General features: G+C 37.0%; 1 protein-coding gene across 1 annotated transcript; it reads left to right on the top strand.

The window, feature by feature from the left end:
* The first annotated feature begins 223 nt into the window (after positions 1-223).
* Positions 224-1,629, top strand: LOC136066252 (uncharacterized). The gene is made up of 2 exons (XM_065770290.1): positions 224-949; positions 1,087-1,629. The coding sequence occupies exons 1-2, from the start codon at positions 224-226 to the stop codon at positions 1,627-1,629; spliced, it is 1,269 nt and encodes a 422-aa protein (XP_065626362.1).
* Positions 1,630-1,843: the final 214 nt, after the last annotated feature.

Consider the following 1,843-nt stretch of genomic DNA (forward strand, 5'->3'; position numbering starts at 1 on the left):
TGTTTGATTGGTTGTTTAGTCTTTTAGATTAAAATGGAAACAGAGACCGGGTCTACTCCATCACATGAAGTTGATTCCAGTGTAGTATAGTCTAGCTCAAGAGTAAGGGAGAAGGTTGATCCGGCTTGGGAACATTTTAGCCTTGAGGCAGATGAGAAGGGACATAATATTTTTTACATGTGTGTATTGTAGGCAAACATAAAAAGGTGGGGGTATTAATAGGATGAAACGACACCTTGAAGGGATAAAAGGTGATATTGGATCGTGTAAAAAGGTTCCTCATGATGTGAGATGCCAAATGTTGGAATATTTGAAGGAGTTTGAGTTGAAGAAAAAAGCTGAGAAACAACGTCAAGAAGAAATGTTTAGTGTGCCTTCCACAAATAGTGATATGCAAGAAGATGAAGATGTTCAAGAAGTATTTAGTAGTGGGTTGCCTAAAAAACTTGTTTTAGGTAAAAGAAATGGTACAAAGCTAGTGGATAATTACTTTGCTCCAAGAACTACCCCAGGAGCTCAACCTGGTCTTAAAAGTGTGTTCCAAAGCAAAGAAAGGGTGAGGCAAGCTAATATGGCTATTGCAAGGTTTATGTATGACAATTGCATTCCTTTTAATGTAGTGAATTCAGTGTACTATCAAATGATGATTGATGTTGTAGTTGTTGCTGGTCCTGGTTACAAAGGTCCATCTTATCATGCTGTACGGGTCCCTTTGTTGAGGGATAATAAGAAAGAGGTTCAATTGTTGGTTAAGTCACAACGTAGGCATTGGGCAGAAGTTGGATGTACACTTATGGCTGATGGTTGGACAGATACTAGACATAGGTCATTGATTAATTTCCTTGTTTATTGTCCTAGGGGAATGGTATTTTTAAAATCAGTTGATGCCTCAGATATTGTGAAGAATACCAAAAACTTGTTTAAATTGTTTGATGAAGTAGTTACATGGGTTGGTCCAAAAATATAGTTCACATGGTTACTGATAATGCTTTCAATTATGTATCTGCTGGTAAATTGTTGTGTGAAAAGTATAAAACTATTAGTTGGTCTCCTTGTGCAGCACATTGCCTGAATCTTGTGTTGCAGGATATGGGAGACATGCCTCATGTGGAGAGACTAAAAAATCGTGCAACCAAAGTTACAGTTTTTATTTATAATCATGTGGCTTTGATTGCTTGGTTGAGGAAGAGACCTGGTTGGACAGATATTGTACGTGCAGGAGCAACAAGATTTGCTACTACTTTCCTTTCATTTGGAAGCCTTCATGTGCATAAGCATAACTTGCAAGCCTTAGTGACTAGCAAGTTCTTTGTGGACAATAGATTGGCAAGAGAGTCAAAGACAAAAGAAGTAGTTTCTATCATTTTGGATAATTCTTTTTGGGATAATATTAATGTTCTTGTCAAGATTTCATCGCCACTCCTTCGTTTGTTACGGATTGTTGATTCTTATCAAAGGCCTGCAATAGCATATGTGTATAAGAGCATGCATAGAGCACGGTTGGGAATCAAGAAGATCTTCCGAATGAAGAAGCACTTGTACAAGCCATACACCTCAATTATAAAAAACCGTTGGGACAAACATTTGCGTAAAGATCTTCATGCTGCTGCATATTGGTTAAATCCCTAGTAAATATGGCTATTTTGGACTACATTGGGACAAAATATGATGGTGATCAAGAAAAGGTAATTAAGGAAACCCAATATTTTCTAGACCGTATTGGGAGCTTTGATAGAGATCTTGCATTGTCAACAAGCAAGACCACTCATCCAAGTGAGAAGTAATTATTTTACTTTAATACTATAAACAAATCTTAGTTTTTTTGTTCATGTTGAAAGTTAGT

The sequence above is a fragment of the Quercus suber genome, unplaced genomic scaffold, assembly GCF_002906115.3.
Source record: "Quercus suber isolate HL8 unplaced genomic scaffold, Cork oak 2.0 scaffold_29, whole genome shotgun sequence".
NCBI lineage: Eukaryota > Viridiplantae > Streptophyta > Magnoliopsida > Fagales > Fagaceae > Quercus > Quercus suber.